Source organism: Watersipora subatra, chromosome 11 (assembly GCF_963576615.1).
Source record: "Watersipora subatra chromosome 11, tzWatSuba1.1, whole genome shotgun sequence".
NCBI classification, from domain to species: domain Eukaryota; kingdom Metazoa; phylum Bryozoa; class Gymnolaemata; order Cheilostomatida; family Watersiporidae; genus Watersipora; species Watersipora subatra.
This window is the reverse complement of record NC_088718.1, coordinates 13,600,426-13,624,483: the sequence shown is the minus strand read 5'-3', so window position 1 is coordinate 13,624,483 and position 24,058 is coordinate 13,600,426. Positions and strand designations below refer to the sequence as shown.

At 36.0% G+C, this 24,058-nt stretch overlaps 1 protein-coding gene across 6 annotated transcripts in view; it reads left to right on the top strand.

The window, feature by feature from the left end:
* LOC137408250 (neuron navigator 3-like) overlaps positions 1–24,058 on the top strand; it is a 146,983-nt gene that overhangs the window by 104,027 nt on the left and 18,898 nt on the right. For all 6 annotated transcript variants that reach the window (XM_068094688.1, XM_068094685.1, XM_068094687.1 and 3 more), the window contains 9 exons: positions 191–350; positions 11,943–12,142; positions 12,726–12,920; positions 13,281–13,500; positions 14,216–14,339; positions 17,296–17,434; positions 19,119–19,171; positions 21,298–21,321; positions 21,927–22,001. In XM_068094688.1, coding sequence (XP_067950789.1) covers positions 191–350; positions 11,943–12,142; positions 12,726–12,920; positions 13,281–13,500; positions 14,216–14,339; positions 17,296–17,434; positions 19,119–19,171; positions 21,298–21,321; positions 21,927–22,001 — 1,190 coding nt within the window. The remainder of the gene's footprint in view (positions 1–190; positions 351–11,942; positions 12,143–12,725; positions 12,921–13,280; positions 13,501–14,215; positions 14,340–17,295; positions 17,435–19,118; positions 19,172–21,297; positions 21,322–21,926; positions 22,002–24,058) is intronic.

Here is a 24,058-nt window from a genome sequence, read left to right as displayed (position 1 = left end):
AAATCCCTGTAATGTAAACTTTCTTGGAACAGATTATTTACATTGTAGGAGCGCTACCGTAAATACTATCAGGCCAATGGTAGGATCATTCCTGTAAGACTATCCTAATTTCATATAGGAGTCATTGAATCAAGGCCTCAATATGTCAGCTCACTAAATGTTACATCGCATTGATTTGTCATACCTTCAGGCACCAGCAGAGCTAGTGACTACGCTGACTACAGTGGTTATTTGAGCGAAGGCGGGACATCCATATACGCCCGCCGTATGCAACAGAGGTTTAAGGAAGGAATGCAGCTTGTACAAGAATGTTTAACTAACAGCAAATACCAAAATATTGATGATGATAGGTAAGTTTTAAAAAATTAATAAATAGCATTTATTTTGTGTAAATATATTAGAATAGTAATAAGTGTCTTGTGATCATAGTTTGTGCTAAATAAGCGTGGTGTTACATGACCACGCCTTGTGTCATAGGGTCTATGTTATGCCTCAGGCTATGGGTAAGATGCATAGCCTGAGGCCCATGATTGCAACAAATGTGAAAGTTAGCTAAAGCAGTATGGTCATAGTTTGTTTCGCCTCGCTGTTGGCTGCATCACACTTTCTTAACCAGTTCCATATGGCCTTAACCTGTGGGACAGAGGCGAAACCTGTGTCACACCTGTGACTATAGGCTGTTGTTCAAGGAAGTTATTGAAGTTGTAGGTGTTTGAGGTGATCTGACTGCCAGGATGTTTTAAGATTGAAATCAACAAAACCTGACAGTGTTGAAATGCTCAGATTCGAGCGAAAGTGTGATCTATAGTTGCAGCGATGACATCTATAGTTGCAAAGAGACGAACAGAATAGAAACCTGTGACGCTGCAACTTGGAAGCAGCAGCCAACTAAAGCAATAATAGCAACTAGTGACAACATAATTTTACATATTTTTCTTCCGAGTATTTTAACGACGATCAACTTTTGTGATTTTAATCTTGAAACATCTTGGCAGTCAGATCACCTCCAACATCAAAAACAATTGCAATCGACGAAAAAATACTGATAGCTTCTGATTAAATTTACAAAAATGTGGTGTAAGTTTATCTTTAAACATCTTTGGTCAGTGAGTGGATTATAAAATAAAAAATTATTTTAAAATGTTACAAAAGTTGAAAGGAATATATTTTTGAGGATTTAGACTTCCTGGAGATTCAATGAACGGTGTTCTAATTACCTCATCATGTTAATTACGTTGTTAACTTTTCTAGTGCTGCTCAATTTAGGGCTGTGAGGCTGATATATACAGGCCCTTTCTCTGAGCTGAGTGCACCTAATCACACAATAGTGTTTATAATACCCGTTCTGCTTGACTCTAGGCACGCTTAGACTCAGCTCTAACCGGTTTTATCAGGCGCGGGCTGGCTGATAAACGTTCTCCGAATTTTAAAATAGCCTCGTTCTGAGCAATTAAACACATCTGATTGTCAGGATTTGGTTGTGTTTATAAATGTAACCAATTCTGTATAGCGGGAGATGAGATGCAGGTCTTCTTACTGCTCAAGGTTAAAATGTTAAGCTAGCTTTTCTCTGGTGAGTTCTTGCAATTTGTAAAGAGTCTGATAGTTAGGAGAGTTTGTTGCTAAGGTGAAGGGTCTTAAGTTGAAACTCTAAATATGAGGAATACAAAAAATACACAAGTCCAAATTTATCGAAGCTTTCAAGGCTGCGCTGCCCTGTTGGCTTTCATCACCAAACTGCCTACAACCGCCGAGGGGAATCACACATCTTTATGTTTAGAATAAAATAAGAAAGTATCCAAACATAATGAAAAACAGACGTATTCGGAAAATATGAAAACAATATGTTATTGAAATGTCGTTCTAAGAAGAGTTTAACATTTTCACATGGCAGCTACAAGTGAAAAACAACTCGAATCGCGATCTTTGACTTTTTTCCCGCCTCTTCTCTGCTATAATCTGATCGAAAAATAGTTCCTTGGGGATAAGTAAGATGCTCAGACCATTTTCAGGTTTGATGATATTACGCTATATATTACCATATCTATTACTAAATTTATTTTTGATGTATTGAAGAGTTACCAAGCGATTACAAGCGATATTTTGTCAGCATTCAAAACAGTGTGTCATCGTAATTGCTGCCATGCCAATTCATATCGGTTCAATATAATAACATTCAAGTTAATTTAATTGGAAACTAAAACTAAAAATGTACAGGCCTTGCCAGCCACTACTGGCTATTTAAATGGAAATAACAGTAACAAGAATGAATTGTCTTCACTACAATCTATGGAAAACAAAATAGCCCGTGAACTGGCAAGGAAAACATTTCAAAGTTGAGGAATTCAGGCTACACGCTATTTTCTTTAATCGCATGATAATGCTAACCAAGGTCATTGAAGGAAGGACGATTCTGAGGAAAGAGATCATCGAAGCATGCAACTGCAGTTAATGGCAGCCAATGTCTATTCATCACGAGACAACAAATCTGTAATTGGTTTTATTCATAGTTTTGTTCACCTCGGCAGCAATGGCAGTTTATAGTTTATTCCCCTCATCTGAAATTGGATTTGAAAACACTTCATGATTATTAATAACGGTGTTCATGTCAGGAAAGTGTTACAGTCAAGAGCAATTGATGGCTCTTTTCACAACTGATTTGATACATTGACTGTCTGTCTGTCTGTCTATCCGTCTGTCTCTATTTCATTCTAAAAAAATCAGTCATTAATTTGGTTTATTTCTCTTTTTATAGCTGGAATGCTTTGATAATAATATCAATAAAGATACAATAATAATAGTTACGATAATAAAATAATAGTAATAAGAATGTTTTTATTGCTAATGAAGAGTTGTCCTGCTCCCATCAGTGAGTGAAGAAGTTGTGTACTCTTCAATTTTAGGCTTACGGTACCAGTGACTTTATGTGAATTATATTTATAGTTTCTGTACACTAGTGCAGCCATAGCTTGTGTGTGAAAAGAGGGTTGGAAGCTAGTTTTCTGCAGATGACTTTATGGTAACAAATAATAATGATAACGATAAAAAAGCTTCCAGTTAGTAATTGGACTCACAATCTACTGAGGGGTTTCAGACCTACCTATGGGAAATAGAGTATGGACTATTATGAATCGAGAGATGCTGCCCAACAAACTCGAACAAAACTTCCATTTTGGACAGCTATTGTATCGAAGCATTTGGATAATAATTTTGAAGCTATAAATATATATACATTGTATATGAATGCCTTTTGATGTTCTAATGATGACTTAATGCTCTCTGGGTGTGACTTAATGTTCTCTGGGTGTGACTTAACGTTCTTTGAGGCAGTCACCATTTTACACAAGCGTGTTATGTTGTATTATTTCATGGAGTACAAGGTGATTGGCAGTGGGAGTGTCTGGATGCCTTGATGAATAACTCAACTGTTCTATCTTGCCATTAGCTACGTCTTGGCTCTTGAAATAAATGCCTTATTATCTACTAGAGTCCATTCTCTCTTCTCCCGGGGCGTTGCTAAAGGCTCCCTACCTTATGAAAATAATGACTTTAGTCTAAACTGATTAACTCTGTATTACCTTCTGCTCGTGCACTTATTGATTGAGCTGCTGCTGTCACTGGAAGTGAAAACACACTTTTACTAACTCACGATCAGACATGAACTGCTCGGAATCATCTTTGAGATTTCATGACTTTTGGAATCGAACCGCGAAAAAAGAAACGGTGCGTTGCTTACATCGGGAACTGTCGAGGTTTAGGAGACATAGCGCTGGTGGCAGCGCTGCGGACGCCTGTAGGGTTTGTCCAGATCTTAAAGACGGTAATTTTGGGGTCGAAGGTGGCTCATCGGCAGAAGATTCTGAGCATATGCTGAGGTCATTCCCATCAGATTCATCGAGCAATGATTTGCATAGTCTTGATAGCGATTTTAGAAAGGCTGTCAGTTACCTGCAAGCTATGAGTAATGGATATAGCAAAAGGTAAATCATTTTTTTGTGTATTCTAGTTTTTTTTATTATGCAAATATTTATTTTCATCAAATAATCTAAATTAAGGCATATTTAATGTGACAGGAAGTGAAACTCACTATGAACATCAAGGTAGCCTTCACTCATATCATAGTTATTTATTCGGTGCTTGTATCCAGATAATTGATTGTATGGTAGATCCTTAAACCTAAATGGACTGCTGTTCTAATACAGAAGATCACGTCTCAAATTCTGTTCAACCACTAATTACTAGTACACAAAAAATTGTACCATTTACTTTTGGAATTGGAAAAGCTATTTCTGATCTATGTACTATCAATAATGCACACTTGATACTATATTTAAATGTTAGCGGTTTGTTATGCAAGTACATGGTATCCACAGTTTTCATAAAACAACACTTATGTTTTGCAGTCAATTCTTCTTGCCATATTTACATTCAGAAAATATTGTCCAATTTGACAAAACTATGAAGAACCATGTGCTGGGCTCTTCCCATTCACATCTACTAAGGAGAACATTTGCATAATATTATGTAGAACGTTGTATATATATATTATATATAATAGATATAATATATATTTAATTATGATATATATTATGTTATATTCTTATATATATTATTACTTTATATTATTATATTTTTTACTATAATATAAATATTATATATTTAATATAATTATAATAATATGATACATATATTCATATATAATATATATTTGATATGATATATATATTATATCAAATACATATATAATAAAAAGGATTTCAAGTATATCCTTAGTGGATTCACTTCTCTGGCTCTGTAGTGAGCGACTTGTTGATTTCGGCGCGTGTAAAAGCTTTCTAAAAAAAATTCATTTATAATAAACCATGCCAATCATTTACAACTTTATTATTATTGTTGTTTTTGTATTATATCTTCGTTTACAACTAGATATATTTTTATCAAATTTATAATAAAATTGCTCAAATATGGTCTGATTCATTGCTAGTTTTTTTATTGTATTTTTTGTTTATCTTACTCACGTAGGTAAATATTCCATAATGATATAAGATATAAAATGTTTATAGATGTAGTTAGTAACGCTACTAACCAGCTTATGCTCTATGTTTATAACTACCTGCTCCCTGCTGTGTCTAATGATAGGGTATAAGTAGAGATGGCCTATTCAGACCTCTTATCTATTCATGTGTCAACATGAACATCTTCTCTGTACAGCTACCGAGTAGTACAAACCAACTGACTAATAGCTGAGTTTCTTGTCTCTATCTAAAAAGTATTTATGCACGTAACTTAAATAGACTAAAAAATTTATAGTTGAACATTGAAGAATTTAAAATTTTATTAAATTTTTAGAAATATTGCTAACCGGAATCTAAAAATTTTTAAATCTTACTTGGTGATCGCGGTGTAGATTTTTATAAATAGTAGTGTTCTAGTCATGTAACACTCACAATGTTAGCAATTTTGTTTATCGAGTGTATAAATCGAACTTATGCAAAATTTTACTAGATTTCATCAAAAAGTATCAGTATTTTTCTATCATTTGCGATTGTTTTTTATGTTTGAGGTGGTCAAACTGCCAGGATGTTTATAGATTATTTGGTATTTGAGGTTATCTGATTGTCAGGATGTTTCAAAATCAAGATCGGCAAAACTTGATCGCGATTAAAACGTCAGAACAAAAATATCTGCCAAAATGATGTTACTAGTGGTGCAGCTGCCTGTCTCTCTTGTTACTGCTATCGGCAATTGCGTTCAACTTGGAGCATTACGCAACTCTATTCTGTTGATCTCGTTGCCATAGTGCAACTATAGACGTCGTAATCGCACTTTCGATTGTATCTGACTGTTTTAGCTGCGATCAAGTTTTGTCGATTTTATTCTTGAAACATCCTGGCAGTCGGATAATCTCAAACATCTAAAACAATCACAAATGATAGAAAAATACTTTGTGTAAATTCACATTTAACACAATTACTGTAAATGCTCCCATATTAGCCAAATTTTGAAAAACTGCTCCAAAATGTGACATTTTGTAAAAACTCGCATGTTAGTCAAATCGGCATCCCAAACAAGTTGCCGGAAAAAACAACTCATGCTATGATTAAATGATTGAAAAGAGAAATATCAATACCTTGACTGAAAGCTGGGCCTAATTAGATGTGATTATATTGAGTTGAAATTATTATCAAAACTAGTAACCCCGCACGTCTGTGTGCGTGAGAGATCATCATGTGCGCTGATAAACACAGAATAAATAGCTGTATAATTATTCTAGTACACCAGAAGGCAGTCAAGTGGTGTAGGTGTTAGAATGTCGGTCTGTGGAGTTACCACGTAAATGTTTGAGTTCGAATCCAGTACGATGCAATACTTTTTCCAACTATCAACCGGCTTCGGACAGATGGACGTGGCTCCTATTATAGTAAAGATTAAATTTCAGTTCATCATAAATTACTTTATTTAGTTCGGTCACATTTTTATGCCGTCGATATTTTATGATCAGAAAAAATGCTTCATTTTAATCTGTTTTTATAGAAATATGTTTAATTGTGCATAAGCCGACCGCCTAGTTTGATTAACTTGTCTTCTGGACTTTAGAGTAGAACTAGCTAAATTGCCGGTGTTGCACAGGTATTAAAAACTGTTTATAAACAGTGGCAGGTAATGTAGTTGTCTGACACTTGCCATTAACCTGGCACCTTGCCAATAGTTAATTATAGTAAGTTAGTATCCTTATTGCTAAACTTACTAGTAACAGCCGTGAGAGCAAGCTTTAGCGACGTTGCATAACACAGAATGCTATGCGTATTTTAACCGAGATAATGACTCATATCGTTTAATGAATCCATCGCATTTTGCATAGCTTAATTGGTTAAGTTATCGCTTGGTGATCGGAAGGTTCTGCGATCAAATCCAGCATGAGGCGGTTATTTCATTCCTAGATTTCAATAGCTATAGCCGGACAGATTGAATGATGATAAACTTGGAGATTTGTCTATATAGATAATATGCAGGAGAAATGTGATAGTTTTATTGAAAATTGAATTTTCTTTAACATATCTCAACAGTTTGTGACTAAATATTCTTAGATTGTCATTAGAATGTATACAGCATGAAACCGGTGTTGGTCATATACACTTCCTAATATTACCAAAGAACAAATTAGGTATGAAGGTCAGACAACTCTGAAAGTTTACAGCCGTGAGAATATAACTTGGCCATGCAATGTGGTATTATAATCTATGACATGCAGGAATTAATTAGGAAGCTGATAAAATAATTGAACAGCTAACATTTCCCAAGCAATTTAAAACACAAACAGTCTGTCGCATGTATAGTTGCTGGATGTTTATATTGAATTCATTTCATTTCAAAGAGTTGGGCTAAAGCCCATTGTATTCCCCGCGTCAATCGGCGAATGCCTAGGAGATATTCATTTGAGAGATTTTCTTGTAAACACAAGTCCTTGATGCCGTCTAAACAAATAATATTTGCATTTAAGACATTCATCATAGATGTCATGTCTGGGGAGACAAAACTGTTGTCACAGCCAACAATCTGATTATCTTTATCCTATTGGCTGCTTGTCAGTAATCTGCAATTTGGTTGGCCGGCCATCTATATTGCAGCTTTACTAGTGATACCATAGATCCCTTTCAGTATTGTGTCATCTGATCTTAAGCTTTCTGGTCATACAATAGCAGGTGAGTTGTTCTTCTGTTTGCTTCTTCCCCTTGATTACTATAGTGTATGGCTTGCTGTTAGCATATGAGAAGGTTTTATATGGCTTCAGTAGCTCGCTGTTAAAATGATTGAAATGGGAACTTGGCAACCTAGCAATAATACTATGAAGTGATTTACTATTTTATCTCTTGGGAATGTATTCCTATTTTCTTTGTAATGTAGTCTAAAAAGTTCAATGCAGTAGTTCGAACCGTGTATGTCTGTCTGTGCGTCTGTCTAGCTGAAGTCACGTTTGGAGGTTGAAAAATATTCCGTCGTACCGGATTTGAACTCGTGTCTCAGTATGGTAGACCTACACTCCGCCACCCGCCTTGCTGTGTTTAGGAATAATTGCGCAATTAATTATTACACCTGATGATCCCTCATGGTGTACTAGCCTGTCAGGGTGCTAGCATTAATAAAAACATAAATTTGGCCAAAATGTGCTTTTCTTAAAAAACCAACTGCAGCATGGAATTAATACCTAAAAAAACTTTTAACATACCTACTCCACATGGAAACTTCTATTTTACATAACTCATAACAGTATAACCATTCGAAGGTCAGAACATGCAGGGAACCTAATGGCTTATCATTGCGAAAAAGTGAGTCAACATTTTGCACTTAATTTAGATATTATACGCATTTCTACTGTTAGATGGTAGCAACTACAAATACTAGCAAACACATGCTGCAGTCTTATTTCTCTATCTTACGAGTGTAAATCTTTCATAAATAGTCTTAACTCATTTACTCTGTCATGCCATTTGATAAATTAGGCTATTGCGATATACACAACATTTTACGGTTCTACTAAACATATCTGCTGCATGTCTGCGGAATGGCATGATCGCCACCTAAAGTTGGCAGTGAACAGAAATGGTCAATGTTTTCGTTGGGTTTTGACATTGTTTGGCAATCAAAAGTTTCCGAGAGGAATTATGATTGGCCAACACAGGTATGACACGAGTATGACTGAAGATGGATGGATGACCTTTTATAAAAAGAATCGACCTGCTAATAAAACCATCCATTGTTATTATTATTGCTAGAACCTTGGTAGTCCCATGCGTGCGTTGTGAGAGATCGTCATTCTTAAGAGATTATTCCTAATGCTGGAAGTTGACTCATTGGGCTAGCTGTTAGAGCGTTGGTCTACTCTGTGGAAAGTCTCAAGTTCAAATCCTGAATAATGCAATCTTTTTTCCAACCTTCAAATATGACTTGCTGGGACAGACATGCCTCATATTATAGGGTAAAGACTAGTGGCCTAGCAGCCTGGTGTACTGTGAGAAATCGTCAGCTGATAAAGCACAGAGAATAAGTACCTATGTAGTTGTCTCCACATGCATGGAAGTCGTTGATTAGTACAGGTGGTGTGTTGGTCTAGCAAGCTGAAGGTTGGGAGTTTGAATCCTGTTGAAAGCAATCTTTTTTCTTAAACTCTAAGTGCCGCTTTGGACAGACAGACAGATAAACATACATGACTCTTATCACAATGAAGATTAACGCTATTATTCTAGTTGATGACATATAACCATTACTAATAGAAATGGTTTGTACACGGCTACAGCTTAAAAAGAGTTCCCACAAATGACTCAAATACTATAGTTTTTACCATCAACACAATTAGGCCTGCAAAAAAGTTATATTTGCAAAACCCATTTAAAAACTTACTCATTTTTCTGTCAACAAAAAGCTTTCAAGTTACAAGCCTCTTATGGAACAACAGAGATGTTGTCCTTGCATAGATGCAAGCAACTGCGAGCACTTGTCTTCCCCATTCACTGTAGCATTGAATAAAATTACGCGTATGTCTGATCTAATTACTGAAGGTTCTGACTATTGAGACAGGACTTGAAGATGAGCAATTTATCCACGTGTTGAATGTGATTGGTCATCTCTAATACAACATAATTGAATGATACTCTTCAGTTGACAGACATGTTCAACTGACAGACTGTCACCAGCTTCTTTAACATCGAAGGAATGAAAGAAGTGTTCTTTAACGGCTCCAAATTTGTGTCGCTGCGACTATCCTTATCTCGTTTTTTAAAAAACAGAAGTCATTGTTGACAGCTGTATATGACATGCAGTTCCTTCTATGCTGCAGTTGTTTGCAAGAAATTGTTGGATGCTTGAACCAAATTTTAACTAACTTCAACCATACAGTGTTCAAGATTTTTTTATTTTATAAAAGTGTATAATTTATCGTGTAAAACCTTTATTTCTAAGTAGTTACGCAGTGTCAAGCTGCAATGATGGCATACCAACCTCCCCTTTGCAATACTCGAGCGCGGACCAATAACTGCTCAGCAGCCTCCGACTGCTACACTATGGTCCCTGCCTGCCTTCATCATGACATGCTGAAGGTTTCTTGTCAGCAAAGAGAAAGGCGTGACAACTCACATGTTTTTTGCTCTCTGTAACCAGTTTACTCCCCAAACACTGATTTGCTGTCGTTTATATAGCGAGTCCTGCTACCCAGGGCCCTGCCTTTTCGTACAAGCCAACGTTTGTCTTACTGTCTTATCACAGGAAAGCTGTGCTATAATCAGTCACTCCTCGGATATTCACAAAAAGGTTTACTGAGTAATAAAAAGGATTCACTCCATAAATTGGGTGTTTTTATATGTTGATTATAATATTCAAGCTGAACTTCATTTTTTTACTGTTTTACTTTTAAATCTATGCCTGATATTATAAAGTTGCTGATTGATCACATGATTCTATTTGTACTCTATATTTTGATCTAAGCATTCTGAATTAAAACTAACTGGTTTGTTGAAGATTTCATTTTCTTCCTTATTGTATCATTTGGGTCTCTGTTTTCTACAGCTTTGTCCTTGGCCTTAGTTACAAACATTTCACTGCAACCAAGCTTTAACTCATCTTTCAAACGATATACCAACCGAGAACTAAGATTAATGCATGTATGAAGAGTTATATGACAACTGAACATGATAGCTTGTTTTAACTTTGTGAAACGTTATTGTTAAGGAAAGACATTATGCCATGACATGACATGCTTAGACGGAGATAACATTTTTGTATGAAGCCACATACCTTGATGGTTCTCAAATGTCAGTTAATGACAGCGGTATTTAGTTGCGAGGTACCCGCTTACGTGTCAGCTAAAATGATGGCATAAAAAGGTCTTTCAATAATCCTGGAAAGTCTCTGATAATCTATTGAATACTGATAAATCCTTCTTTAAAAAGTTCAATAGAGACAACAAATCTCAGGAACTCTGACAAATAGCCTTTGATTCTTACGTGTGATGTCTAATGATCCCATCTGATGGGAGGCAATTGACGCCACTTCTGCTTCCATTACATTAGAATAAGCCAGAGTGGCATGCCATCACTTTGCGATTTAGTGTCATATTTCATTGACCTCGGGAGTTGTAGTGAACCGTACCAGGTTGGTGGCTTGATAGGGGTTGGTAATTAACTAGAAGTTTTTGGATTGAATTCTGTGAAATAATGTCACTGAACTCCAGATGTCAGCCTCCGAGATGCATGATGAAGAGTGTTCAAGTACCATTACGTTTGTGTAAACACACAAACGTGTGACATTCAGAACAACCTGTTAACAACATTGGTAACAGTTACCCTGTTACCCTCCTCAATTTTATTACCATTTGGTAATAAAATTGAGGAGGGTAACAGGCCCCAGCTCACTTTTTATTAGCGAAAGTTAAAAATGAGTCAGTTTGATTGTCTAAGTAGCCTCAGCCAATAGAAGAGTAGACTGAGTGGCAGTTCATTCTTGTCCATGTTCCTCTTCTACAACATCTTGTTTATAACACAGGCCACAATTTTCATCATTCAGTTAGCCAATCAGGTGGTAGTCTGTTCTTGTCAGATGTCAATGTTCTGAACATTTTTGCCGCATATATATCTGCTACCAGTAACATATCTGCTCCTTCAGGTGAAAGTTTTTCCTTGATTCTACTTTCTAGCTGTTAGAGTCTAACAGATAAAAAACAATGACATCGTTGCGTATCAGAAAGCTTATCTCTTGAAGACTGTCCTAATATGTAGTATATGATTATCAGCACATGTTTGCTTATTGAAATTGCGTGGGCAGGAAAAAGAGTTACACAGCTTAAATTTAAGCCGCATTAAGAATTTTTCTTCTGCAAGCTTAATGGCGGATATTTCTCATTTCATCTCTAAACACATAGCCAATCAAATATGTTGTTTTATTATTTTTAGCTTTGATGAAGATGATGCAAGTTCAGTGAGCTCAGGAGACATCAGTGACACTCTCGACCTTGTCGACACTCAAGACGCCTGCAACGACGATCTAACCAGTCAAGGTTCCGGTTCATTCTTTGATGATTTCCGGTCGAGCAGCACTCCTTACAGACAGCCCCAAAATTCTATGCCTGTTGAAAGCATGAGAGATAGAAATGGTATGTTAGCTTGGACACATGTTAAATATCTGTTTGTGGGTGCCATTTATTAAATACTTGTAAACTCAAATTGTTAAATATCTCTGTACGCCAATTGTTAAATATCTGTGTTTACCTATTGTTAAATATATTTGTTCGTCAATTGTTAAATATATGTGTGCGCTTTTTATTGAATAGTCCTTTTTATCTATATAGAAAGAGGTGCGTTAGTTTTTTATTGAGCTTAGCTTTGACTCACTTTAATAAAAACATATTGTATAATAATTAATAATAATAAACTTCAGTTGTCATTCAAGCTTGTCATTGCAGCTCTAAGTGACTATGCTTAGTGTATATCGCTTGAGGATATCTACTTCCGCCCCGCACCCCACGTGCCAGGCTCTGTTTAAACACGATTCTAGTAATGCACCACTGGTCTAACAACATAGCACGCTATTAATAACCTTCCTGTTTGATTTGTTTTATTTGAAAATAAGTATGCTCTTTTAGTTTTCTTGTGTGATTGAATATTAATTCATTTTTCATCAAACTACATCCTTGTTGACAAGATTCATATAAAAAAGAACTGTAAATACGGTTGTAGGCTCGCGTGCTGGCTTTGGGCTGACGCGATCCACGATGGCCAATGGATACACAAGCGACTCTGGCTGCAATTACTCAATCACAGAGAAGTGTATGGCTGAACAGCAGAGGGCCAAGGGTCTTATTTCATCTAAGACGCAACAGAGTCTGGCAGCAGGCAACAAACAAGATGATCTCTACAAAAGCCACACATTAGGTTTGAACCTTTGGATCAACTATTTTAGAGTTGTTTCCTCTTATTACTGGGCAGGCAACTTCTAAGTAATGGTGTTGGTTTATGAGCATTGCAGAGATACGTACAAGTATCTTGCTGCTTTTTTGGAATTTTATAAGATAGATTTTTTGGTTGAAAGAATTTTGATCAAGCAGTTTGTATTTGTGAAAGAAGTTACAGCTTTACAAGTTGAACAAACAAAACTAAATATAACATCAATATATATAACATTAATAAATATAATATTTTGGAGGCTTTATACGTTTTACATCCTCATCAGACAGTATAAGTCCTTCATTTATCTCGAGTAGCTTATGCTGGTGCTTTGCCATCTTTCAACAGGCCGCAGCAAGAATTTGTCAGCACAAGATCCAAGGAGTTATGCTCTGTTGAGTGGACCAGTTGGTCACATGACTGGAGGAGGTCACTTAGCCCCTAACAACTATGCAAGAGTTTCTGGGTGTGCAGACACTTCTGCTGGTTCCCAACAGCCATTATGGATAATGCAAAACATGGTCAATAGGAGGTCGTTGGGAAGTGAGAGTGACGGAGGTCCAGAGAGGTGTGTACAGCTTCTGATTAATCATCTTATATCTACATTTGCTCAAGTACAGTCAAACCTTTACTTACAAGTACAGTCAAACCTTTACTTACAAGTGCAGTCAAACCTTTACTTACAAGTACAGTCAAACCTGTACTTACAAGTACGGGCAAACCTCTACTTACAAGTACAGTCAAACCTTTACTTACAAGTGCAGTCAAACCTTTACTTACAAGTACAGTCAAACCTTCACTTACAAGTACAGTCAAACCTTTACTTACGAGTACGGGCAAACCTCTATTTACAAGTACAGTCAAACCTCTACTTACAAGTACTGTCAAACCTCTACTTACAAGTACAGGCAAACCTTTACTTACAAGTAGTCAAACCTCTACTTACAAGTACGGGCAAACCTCTACTTACAAGTACAGTCAAACCTCTACTTACAAGTACTGTCAAACCTCTACTTACAAGTACAGGCAAACCTTTACTTACAAGTAGTCAAACCTCTACTTACAAGTACAGTCAAACCTCAACTTACAAGTACAGTCAAACTTTTACTTACAAGTACAGTCAAACCTCTACTTACAAAATACAGTCAAACCTCTACTTACAAATTACAGTCAAACCTGAACCAATGAACCTGAACAATGGCACTCAGTTGTATGATCATAATACTGCAATAAATACCTAATATTGTTATCTTATCTCAAAAGTCTAACTTATTGTTGACTAGGTCGACTATGTCCCCTATGATGAGTGGATGTCGGTCTATGAGCACATCAAGTTCTAAGGCTAGGCAAGGAAGACACACACACGGCCAACCACAGATGTACCATCACGGTTCTTCAACCATGCAGGTATTTCTCTATTCACTTGCGTTGCAATTTCGTTAGTTCGCTAGTATGGATAAATAATTTCTATTTTCCCGCCGATTAGAGCTTCATTCAAAAATAAGAAAAGTTTATTTGTGTGAAATAATCAGCGTTCCCTTTTAAACACACAGAAAGATAACGAGGTTACGGGCCACACAATGCTCTTTGTTTACGGTTTATTGTCGAAGACTCCAGATGTAATCCTGTCTGTCGGAAACAATCAGGGAAATATGAGGCTACACGTGAATGCATTCAGCTGGTCGTGTGAAACTAAAGGCTACTTCACATTATACCGTCGTGTGTCAGGGTTGTCCTCTCAGTGATTATTCCTTGACTATATGCACCGTAGACCGATGGCATTATCAAGACAATGTGGATACATCGAAAAATGTTGCAGCTGTCCAACTTTCCTGAAAGTTCACCGAGCATTCACGACACCTGTCCAATGTGTATCACTCCAGCCACGGTGATTCGTCGACGCAGATCGCTTGATTTATATTTTCTTTTACAACAGTTGCTGTGAGACTAGTATTTCCTCGTTTCTGCGACCGCGTTGTATAATGAGAATGCTATACCAGGGACTATTCACTGATGCAAATGCAGATGGGTTTGTGATAATATGAATATTATTACAGACGATTACCGAGTATGGTGGGATTAACGGTGGCATACAGCGATATTTTGTGAACCTGCTTAAAACACGAATTTGATATGTGAACTTAATAACCATTTTCAAGTTTTGTCAAGGATCCTACATTATAAGGTGTTAAACATTCAGGTTTTGTTTGTTTTACAAATACAGTCAAACATGGATAACTCGTCCACGGATAGCTCGAACACATGGTTAATTCGAATGGTTTCTTTGGTCCGTTCCACGTAATGATAAATTGCTATAGATAACTCGAACTCAACACTGTTAATTCGAACTGTTTTTTTGCCCAACGGCTACCGAAACGGTTGTTATCGCTTTAGAAAATCACTTTATTCAAAGCCATAGAGGTAAACCTCATCTTTTCGTAATTCATAATCGTTGTTATTACCACCATCGGCAAAACAATTATGTCAATCACTTTTCTAAAGGTTTGGTCAAATTTTATTTATACTGCTATACGATCAATAGCACGGGCTTGCCGGGTCACGCGCGCAAGGATTTTCGCCACGCACATACAAAACAAAAACAGCATGTTGTTTTGTATGTGCGTGGCAAAAATCCTTGAGTGCGTGACCCGGCTAGCCCGTGACGAATAGTTTTCCGACGTTGATTCCGTGTTGAATCAACGTCGGAATGTTGAATGTTTAAAACGTCTTAAAAATTGTTATTATTAAACGTATACGTTGTCAGCTAAAAAAAACTATTCATCGTTTGACCTAAACACAGAATACGTATGTACATTCAATAAGTATCCATTCAAAAAGCGTGAGTGATATACAATGTACCGTTAAACCTCGTAAAACTTTTAATTGAACTGCCTCGGAGTGTTGCTCTTAACGAATCCCAGGTAAAGTAAGGGATTTTTCTTTGGTAACTTTTTCTTGAAGTTGCATAAACTTCAAGAAAAATCGGCAAAATTGATCGTGGGTAAAACACTCAAAAGAAAAAGATGTCTTTTCTTTTGAGCATTTCAACAACGATCAAGTTTTGCCAATGTCAATCTAAAAAAACGTCCTGGCAATAACATCACCTCAAACAACAAACCAATCTCAAGTGATAGAAAAATCTCTATACTTTTTGATAAAAACGTTTTAAACTTTACATTAGAAGCATTTAATTTGAAACAAGCCATTTGTGCTTTTGATTTATATTATAGTTTGCATATGTACATGTATCTACTAATAAATAAGTAAATACATGGACTTGTGACAGTGCTCTGATAACTTGAACGCTCTGATAATTCGAACACTTTTGCTCGGTCCCGTGAAGTTCGAGTTATCCATGTTTGACTGTATATCACTCTCCATTGTCAGCATCGTCAAAAGAATGTCATTATTCCACAGGACAAAAATTTGGGCTTTTTTCGTACTGAAGCTATAAGGTTTGCTACGACAATCTCACATGATAAGGCAGTCAGCTTTATATTTATTATGGGACATTTGCAGCAGAATCTGTCCACCTGCATTTAACTTACCTCGACATAAAGGACATACCGCAAAATCCCACAGCATATAACAGTCAAAAACCATATACAGCCATCCATTGCCACCTCCCGGTTCAGCTTTCGTGTCTTCAGTAAAAATATTCATTAAAAAAAATTACGAAACTAAAATACATGTCTTTTTTTTGCTCTGACCCGGCGCAAGCATCATTGTGATAGCTGTCATCGTGGTTTGCTGTTTTCTTGTTACGTTTTGTGAAAGTGGAAATTGCTTTTAGCACTCTTCATGCCTCTTAATATCTTCAACCCTAAAAGTTATCTAATGAACCCATGAAAACCGGGAAAATATTTACATTTAATCAAAAAGTGGCTTTAGTAAATATGAGTTCATTAGTTTCTACTTGGCAGATTTTCAATTTTCGCAGAGAGCGCTGATCCCGATTAACCGTGAAAAATCATGGATTTCTTTAAATGATATGCTCCAGCTTCAGTTCATAGGAACGCTAAATATTAGCTTTTGCTATCGCGCACATAGCCTCATCATCACCTTCTCTGGATGCTTGTTGTCTAGTTTTCATTTTCTTTTGTATATATTCATATATTATTGATGAAACAAAGCAAACAAACAAACAAAATTTTTATTATTAATATTGATTGATACTGATATTGATATAATATTGATATTATATCGCCACACTTTACAAGTTTTACATTGTGGTACCATAGTAGTGTCATATGGTACACCACAGCTATACATTACATATCTAAGTTATGCTATATCAATATTCCATATGAACTGCTGTAAGTCATGACATCTTGACATGACATCTTGACATGGCATCTTGTAGCACAACATGATGGCCAACTCGGTAGCCAACAGTCTCTACTCTCATATACACCAGGGAGGTTATGAGAGCGACAGCGGGGTCATGGAGAGGAGATCCGTCTGCAGCCAGTGCTGCCAGCCGATTAACAAAGAGTCTGATAGTAAGTTGGTATTTTTAAGCTTTTCGTGAAAGGAAATTCTTGGATAAGAGTTATCTTCACACGTACCAAATATATGTCATGTACATGTATACGACTTTAAATAAGCAAATAAGATGTATGTGGTGTGATAAGATCTGTACAGATTTATCTTAAACCATTAAAAATGAAATGTTCAGAATTTAGCCTACATGAACAGTCAAAAACATAATTTTACAGCTTACATAATAAGCTGTAAAATAGTTACATATTTAAAATCAGTTAAATAGTTACTAAATAGTTAAGTCAATAAATCAATAAACACTAAATCAATCAATAGTTATTTATGGTTTACATATTTGAAATAATGACAAAATAAGGATTAATCTAATATATAATTTATGACTATCGACTAAATTCACAATAAGTAACAATGTTGTAAATGAGAATTTCAGTTTTCCAACAAAGGGGTCCAGTTTATTTGGCACAATATTATACTGTAGTTATCTTCTCACTTATTAAAATCATTTCAGTTTTTAGTAGATATGTTTACATATAATATAGCTACTTAATAGTCTTGAAGATCTTTTTTTGTTGGTTTTAACTGGTCAAACTACTGGAGTTAATTTGACTGTTTGACTTTTTAAATTACTGAGTGATTCACTGTCTAGTTACTGGACTTACTGCATAGCTATATCACCTGCTAGCAAGGCACTTGATAAGTTAAATTGTAATATTTGTGCCCAATGTTATGTGCTGGACATGGAGTGCATTTCTTCCCGCAGGGTCAATCTTAGAGCTATTACCATAAAGTTAATTTCAATGTAAATATTTGGTCATCGTGATATTTTAAAAGAATTTTTAACATTTTCAATGATAGGAGTTAGATTATCCAACATTCACTCAAATATTTTAGAAAAAGCTAAGTTTTTACAAACAATTTTATCACAAAAACTTTTGTCATTCTGGCATAATGCTCTTCAACTATGACTAAGTTTCGATAGAGTGATGGCGTAGTGACACCCTCCCACACGGCTCTGCAATGACATTATGGAAACAGCCGTGTTACTCTCATTCTGTCTTAATACAGTGTCCCTGTTTGAAAGTGAAACACCCGTGTGATGCGCCATGTTTTCGTCATGGAAGCCAACTTGGTGACCAATGGCGTCACATTTGTGCGCATAGGATTTGCTTACCTTAAACATACAACCTTGACATAAGGAGTCACAAAACCATTGCTCCACCACGGCTCCCTATGGAAACATGATCTGCTTGTCGTTCCAGCATAGCGCTTCGGCCCAGGCGCGCCAATTGGGTCGCTACACTAACGCTGTTTGGAAATTTGGTAAATGAAACACTTAGCATGATCCTACTGCTATGTAAAAAGATTACATCGAGGCCCATTTGGCGTTTTATTTCTATAATATTTTGGGTCTTTCACAGCAGTTCTTATCAGTCTTTACGTAGTTGTACACTTCCTGTGTGTAAGATTGTTATATATAGTTGCTAAAATAACCATTAATCTTTATCAATGCGCATTACGCAGTGTTAGAACCTCACCGGCACACAGAATTACGCTATTGTTTCTGGTATGTTACACAATAAGTCGAAGGTAATTGCTCTCCACCCCAATTATCGGCAGCGCTAACCTTCAGACAATTCACAGTTATTCTATATATCTTCCTTCACAATAGCTGCCTTTTTGTAGTGCTAGGATCTCAGCTTAGCCTCAGCTCTACCTCCTCCAGCATGTATTCTACGGTACGTATGTCTTAATTCCTCCATATACACCCCAACGTTAGGTTGCATTACAAAATATATTTTTAGGTCGCCAGCGAATGCTCCATCAGTTTAGGACTCGTCGTATGGTACACCTGTTTGTACCACTCATTGACACTTGTCATCTGATAAAATGAGTCATACTCGCTAAACCATTGTTCGACTGTATAAATATTGGGACTGTGGAATCTTACCAAATCTTTTGTTTATATGAATTATAGTCATTAGGAATTTAGAAATGTAGTTTCAGTCAAATCCTATACCACGCTATTGTCAAAAACTGTTTTAAATATGAATAGGGTTTATATATAATATGATATCAAGGGAAGCACAATTTAGACCATCAATCTAAGGGTAATAAGAACCTCTCAAAATGTTGACGTGACACTTCCTAGCAAGCTACATGTCACTTCAATGACCAGAACTAATTCTGAAATGTTTCCATGATCAGCGTGTCACCAGTACACTGTGAGGTCATAGATAACTCGTGGGCATTGTGGACATGCCTTCTAATGTATGATTACCATCATATATCATTACCAGCATATAGTATAAATATTTATATATACTATGTATAGTATATATATAAATATATATACTATATATATTTATATATACTATGTATAGTATATATATAAATATATATACTATATATTTATATATACTATACATAGTATATATATTTATATATATACTATATATACTATACTATATATATATACTAAAGTATATATACTAGATACTATATATACTATATTCATATATTTATATATACTATGTATAGTATATATAAATATATATACTATACATATTTATATATACTATATATATTGCTAAAAATGATCTATTTTTGCCTTAAAAAACTTGCTAGCTTTACCAGAACTTGATTGGACAATATTGATAAATTCTATATTATTCGTCTAACAAAATGAGTGTATTAAAATTGAACTTTACTCTCTTATTCTAAATATAGCCTTATACTCCAACATGAAGACCGTCTTCCGGAAAGGTTCACACTTTATCGATTATATTGGATTACTTGTTGCTATCCGCTCTGCACGTTATTTCAGCTCTCGGTTCATGAACATTTCACCAAGTACAAATATGACATAATTGGATCAGCTGTTTTAGTCTTGGTGCGCAATCGCGTTAGCCTGATTATATGACTATTCTGTCATTTGATGTGGCAAGTTTTTATAGATTTTTACATTTACTTTGAAGCACTTTGGCTATTTTGGAAAGGTTAAACTTTAACTGCCCATATACACTAAACAAAGCTATACAATTGCTCTCATAATTGTAAACAGGAGTACAGTAGACGTCTCTACAACGTAAACAATCCGTTCCTAGAACGTTTACGCTGTAGGGATTTTATGTTATACAAAGCGTAAAATACATGTAAATAGCTTAACTTCCAAACAAAAGATCCTCCCAAACTCATCTCTCTGCCCCTTCTAAATAAAGAAAAGCTAAACATAATTTCTTAATGTGATGACTGTACAGTAAATGCGGTATTATTGGTTTGTATGGACAACTTTTTCTTTTTTTCTTGTCAGTTACACACTTGGTTTAGTGTTCATGATTACCGTAATTTTACGTTAAGTTGAAGGAAACGCACACCTTTGATGGCAAACTAAATCAATTTTTTTTCACTTTTTTCCGTCACAACAAGTTCTATGCTGCGATAGGAAAAAAATTGTTTATGCCTAAAATAAGGTGAAAAAATAGATACCCCAATTATATTCCCATGTGAGGCAAAAGAGAATATTGTTTTTAAGACTAACTGTGGAACTCCTGTTACTCAAATCGAATTTGAGAACTTGCACCGACTTTACGTCATTTTTAATTTGTATTAAATTGAAAATTTAATTTTAATTTAAATTAAAAATTTAATTTTTTAATTTTTAATGAAGTTTTACATTATATTGAATTTCTTACGTAATACAAAGCAAACCTTTACATAAATTCTTTACTTTCAATAAAATATATGTAATAGGTTTATTATATAGGGGTGTGTCTAGTGTAGATGACAACTCCCGATTAGCGCAGTTTGCAATGCCCCTCACTGTCACGTATTCGCAGCTAATGACGTCTTTTTGTCTTTTTAGGCAGAGGAAAGGCAAGCAGTAGAGGTATGTAATACAGCTCAATCGTTACTTGTGTTGTTTCAAACAAACGTGGCATCATCTGTTGACAGCTACCTGTTTACATTATATTCTTTACAAACGAAAGCGTATTATTCAAATTAAATGAATGACGGTGACAGCAGCAATCTTTGTTTATAAATACTGGGACATTGCTGGCACAAGTTCGACATTACATTGGCATTCGTAAGCATTTCCTAGACACATAAAAAGCTGTGTCAAGTTTGCTCATTCTCAGTTAAATTGTCACAAAGCCGCAGGTGGGATACAGTATCGGACTCTCACTCGCTATTCGACACAATAGCTTTGCAAATATTTGTCATTTGTGTAAGATGGGCTGACTAATAGCCCTAGCTCTTATTATTCGTCGAGTAAGGTCATATTACTCGCGTCTCGTCATGTTTTTATGAACGCGTATCGCTCGCTAAGTTGCGTAAGTTATGGTCTTGCTTGAACAGCTGCTGGTCTAAAAGATTTGGATTTCAGTGATATGTTTGGAGGTAATTTGTATGCTAAGAAAACTTTATGATCGATAATCATGTTTTGGTAAGTCAATTTGAGGGTGTAAGGTGTTGAATTTAATTTATTTTCAGACACAGAAGTTGAGAAAGGAATTAGAGTTAGCCAAGGACCAGGTCTTCACTCTCACCAGCCAGCTCACTACTAATGTAAGTCTCCTCTTCATTTTAGTTGCTTGGTAATTAGTCTAAATGTCAGGGAGCCACCAGGGACCAGGGTTAGCGTCTAGAGTGCGTATTCTGTGAACATTAGTGTCAGGGTTCAATTCCTAGAAAATTTGCATCAAAACTTAAATTGTTCCCTGCAGCCGGAAATTCCTCAGGAATCCTGACCTGAGACATGCTCAGCACTAAGTTAAGCTGACATACTCAACCCTTGAGGGTTGTCCAAACCACCTGCACAGACAAACACCTAATTTTGGTCTCATAATATATGAATGCATTGGTGTTTGTGTGTAGCTGATTAAACATGGTAAAAATGGTGTGTTGAAATGCAGAACTTCATGAGCCAATGTATAGAACATGGTAAAGAGAAGACAATTCTGTGTAATCCAACTGGGTAATTACGCGGATGTACAATGTTTGTTGATGAACGAATGCCTTCTGAAACACTGACCTGCCTAGCTACGTTTTTAATCATATGGTTTGCCGAGTTGATTTCCGTAATTCTCAGTTTCATTTCCCTGCGCAATATCTATCTGAGACTTTTTAATATCCTGCAGAAAATGTCGAATGTCACACATTTAATAGTAACTTGTATTCATAACAGGATATGACATCATTATATGACCGCAGCTGGAATATAAGATAAATTCAAGATTAAAAATGGTCAAATTTGAAGGTTAAACCAATGAGGTTTTCTCAGCCTAATCACAGCTGGCTGGTTCGCTGTAGTCCAATGACTTCTTACTCCGCGTGCTTTTTCATCCTCGTGCACTCCGAAGATTCCCTGTATTTCCTTTGTCTCTCTTGGTATTTGAGCTTTTCATAAGTTTAGCCTGAGAACCTTAGATAAACCAAGAAAATAGTAAGAGTTGTATCAAACTTACATAAACCCCAGCCCTGATACACCGATGATTGATAGATAGAATAGAGGCACTATAGAGATCATCTAGTGTTTACATAGACGAAATCGCTTTGACTTTACAGTTAGTATGAATGATGAAATCTAAGAAGAAGTGCAGATAAAATCTGTCAAATATCTCCTTCTAATGCACAACTAAATGCTTGATACATATATCAGAATGCCACGGGCAGATTGCCCGCTGATATACCTGCTGTCCATTGTTATACTCAGATTTGGCCACATGGGAATTGTATGCCTAACCAAATAGAGCTCTGCCTACTTCAGAGAGTAAACTGGATACGCCGTGTAGACTGTGGTCATTTGTACCTAAACATTTCTTTGTCTTTTTTGGAAATAGAAAGTTGGAAAATGAATCTATTTTAATAAAGCCCACTTGGTCATTGTGTTTGTTTGTGTTTCCACATGTTTTGGCTGGTTTCATATAAACTTCACACATATATGCTCTGTGCTGTCTGCCAGGTTATTCAAAATATTTGGTTTCAAAACTCCATCTAGTTCCTGATAATCTGGTTCCTGAGAAGCAGCCATTTAAACACCCACCTGCAGACTGAGAATGAAAGGAATCCTGGGCATCGCCAGGCTAAACGCTAGTTATATATAAAAAATTATGCAAAACGGCTTCCACCTAAAGTAGTCATTTAAAATCCTTAATTTCTGATTATAAAGATAGCAAATTAAAATTGATGCTGTCACAAAGTTTGTGTTCTCCTTGAAGTTCTTGCACCATTCAAAATCATTGAAAGCCGGGTTTCCATGTTCCCATGTTTAGTTTAACAGAAGTCTGTCATATTCGCCAATACAAGTTGGTGTTTCCTCCGTACAAGAGCTATTTGGAGGTTTGACTTCGGCTACCTCTAATATTTTACCTGGTTTTTTATATCCAGATTTTGAAACTTGCAAAAACTGTTTGTTTCTGTTACAAGAACTCCGCGCGACACTCAACAAGTTTCCATGGTTCCCCTTGTTTGTTATATACAAGAATAGCACGGGCCTAAATATAATTCAATATTTCTTATATTTAACTGTAGCTCTCTCAAACTCCTGCCTTCTGGCTTCGTACTTGTATTCAATGTTGGTTGGGCTGCCAGACATGTGTGGGCTGTGAAAGGTGGCTTCTATT